The 2,500-nt window shown below is 52.6% G+C and overlaps 1 protein-coding gene across 19 annotated transcripts in view; it reads right to left on the reverse strand.

The window, feature by feature from the left end:
* The window catches only part of nrxn1a (neurexin 1a), a 147,253-nt gene that overhangs the window by 68,366 nt on the left and 76,387 nt on the right, over nucleotides 1-2,500 (reverse strand). For all 19 annotated transcript variants that reach the window (XM_031583154.2, XM_031583149.2, XM_031583145.2 and 16 more), the window contains one exon: nucleotides 1,217-1,420. In XM_031583154.2, coding sequence (XP_031439014.1) covers nucleotides 1,217-1,420 — 204 coding nt within the window. The remainder of the gene's footprint in view (nucleotides 1-1,216; nucleotides 1,421-2,500) is intronic.

Consider the following 2,500-nt stretch of genomic DNA (forward strand, 5'->3'; position numbering starts at 1 on the left):
ACAGCCAGAGAGCCACGCGAGTGCCCGCCCCCCACCCACCCACCCGGGCAATGCAGCACTAGTTTGGAAAATGTGTGTGTGGTGGGGACTGTATATGTGAAAAAGTGTGTGTGTGTGTGTGTGTGTGTGTGTGTGGTGGGGGGGGGGGGGCAGAGAGAAAGAGAGAGAGGAAGAGAGAGGGAGAGAGAGAGAGAGGGAGAGAGAGGGAGAGAGAGAGAGAGGGAGAGAGAGGGAGGAAGAGAGAGGGAGAGAGAGAGAGAGGGAGAGAGAGGGAGGAAGAGAGAGCATGTGAAAGATAGAGTGAGCCAGAGGGAAAAGAGAGAGGAGAGTTTGTGTGGGATTTCTGGAAAGGTCTCCAAAGAAATTGAGGTTACCACACAGAGCCCGTGAGAAGGGGACCGGGGAGATCTGGGCGAGGCAGCCTGATGGCACATGCCTGGCGGGGGAAGGGCACAACTCAGTGCCCCCCTCCGTCTGGAAGCCGCATCCCCTGCCACGCCACATGAGCGCACCCAGAGAGGTGCACTCGCTATATGAGGTGCATGACAGTCTGGTAATGTAGGCAGGCAGAGACAGGAACAGGCTGCTCGCTCGCTCGGGAGGTAGGCAGCGTGTGTGTGTGGGACTTAGGAGGGCTGTAATAAAGCAGAGTGGGTGAGTAAGACTGGGGACTGGAGACAAAGTGTTCGAAGACTAATGGGGGAGAGGGGGGGAAGGGGGGCTTGAGTCTGCATAACCCAGGGAGAGAGGGCACCTCGGGCGGGCTCATCTGGGAGTGAGCGCAGGCGGGTTGCAGGATCTGGCCGTTGAAAGACTCTACACCATCCCGTTTTGTTTGTGTGTATGTGTGTGTATGTGTGTGTATGAGTGTGAGTGTCACAGTGAGTTCTAAAACTATGTGAGAATACTTGATAATTGTGGACTGTTCATAAACATAACACTCTTAAAACACATCTCTGTGTTGTGTGGGGGGCAAAAATCTAGCTTTTAAGCTAAATGCCTAAATAATACATACCTTATACCTAAATAATACATATCCATATATCCTCACATATCTATTCATAATTCACCAACTAATTATACTATATAATTCCTACTGATGGATATGAGTGCAGTAATGAGCCTTAATGCGTGTAGATATGTCAAATCTGTGCGCTGTGAGAGCTGGGGCAGGCGGCTCAGTGTTGAGTGACGTTGAGCGGGCCGTGCGCGGTACCTAGGTTGACAGTGAGTCGGACGCGGCCGCCGTCCAGCTCCAGGCGCAGTGTGTCAGCAGAGTTGCGCGAGGTGGTGGCCATGAGCAGGCCGTAGGCACGCTGCGAGCGGAAGCGCAGCGACACGTCCTCTGCCTCCGTGTGCATCACCAACGGCAGCTGGATCTTCATGAACTTGCTGCCGTCGTAGCTCAGGATGGTGGCGTCTGCGGAGAGGAGAGGGAGGGAGGGAGGGACAGAGAGAGAACAGGAAGGGAGAGAAGGAATGAGAGAGAGGTTTTAATGCTAAGAGGATAGAATTTAAATACTACAGGCAAGAAGTACTGAGGTGCAGATAACACTAAGGAGAGGAAGTTGGTCTGTATGACAGAGAGAGAGAGACAGTGTGGGGTGAGGAGAGGGAGAGCTTATCACAAAGCACAAAACTCAAATGATGCTGTGCTGTTGGAAACTCAGGACCTCTACTCTCCAGAATATGTTTCCGGAACATTCTATTTGGACTGGGGGGCACAGAGCCCCTACTGCACCACCATATAAACCCCCCTCCCCCCCCCGGCCCCACACATGAGCCCCCATAAAAGACTCAACATCATGTTTCATCTCCTCATTTGCATTCAAAGTTTTTAATTCACAAATTCAATTTGGCCTGATTTATTCCCGCCGGCCTGTCAGATGACACACAGAGCACGGGGCCATTTTACTGCCTCAGCATGTCTCCATTTCCCTAATCTGTTTATTCGTGTGGCAATCATTTTATTGGCCAATTCAATTTAGGGACAGGATCTTAAGCCCTGGGCCGCGGCACGCTGAGATAGCGCCAGTGTTCAAAGCGGGCGGCCGTAATCTCCATAACCACCTCACGCCAGCAGGAGACCAGGAGCACAGGAGCACAGGAGCACGGGGCTGGAATACTCAAAGCCTCTCAACCTGTCCCTGCTCCAGAGCTCCACACCACAAAAGCCTCCACAACATGACTGACTGGGGAGAGCAGAAAAAAAAGAGAGAGAGAGAGAACTGCTAAAAGAGAAAGAAAATAGCAATTTCGTTTGAATTGGCCTGATTCTGTAGAGCAATTTGGGAGCACCTATTTAACACCCTATATGGTGGCCCCCGGGGGAGTTTAGCATTGATCTGGGCACCGAGGTTGGTGCTGGGTGCCGGTCTTGGCTGGGCACAGAGCTGGCATCTGGCATCTGGCACCAGGGAGGGGGCGATGAAGATATCTGTCTCTGGAGTGCAAACAGCTCCCGTGACATGAGAGCCGCAGGCGAGCACCAATTAGACTG

Source organism: Clupea harengus, chromosome 16 (assembly GCF_900700415.2).
Source record: "Clupea harengus chromosome 16, Ch_v2.0.2, whole genome shotgun sequence".
NCBI classification, from domain to species: domain Eukaryota; kingdom Metazoa; phylum Chordata; class Actinopteri; order Clupeiformes; family Clupeidae; genus Clupea; species Clupea harengus.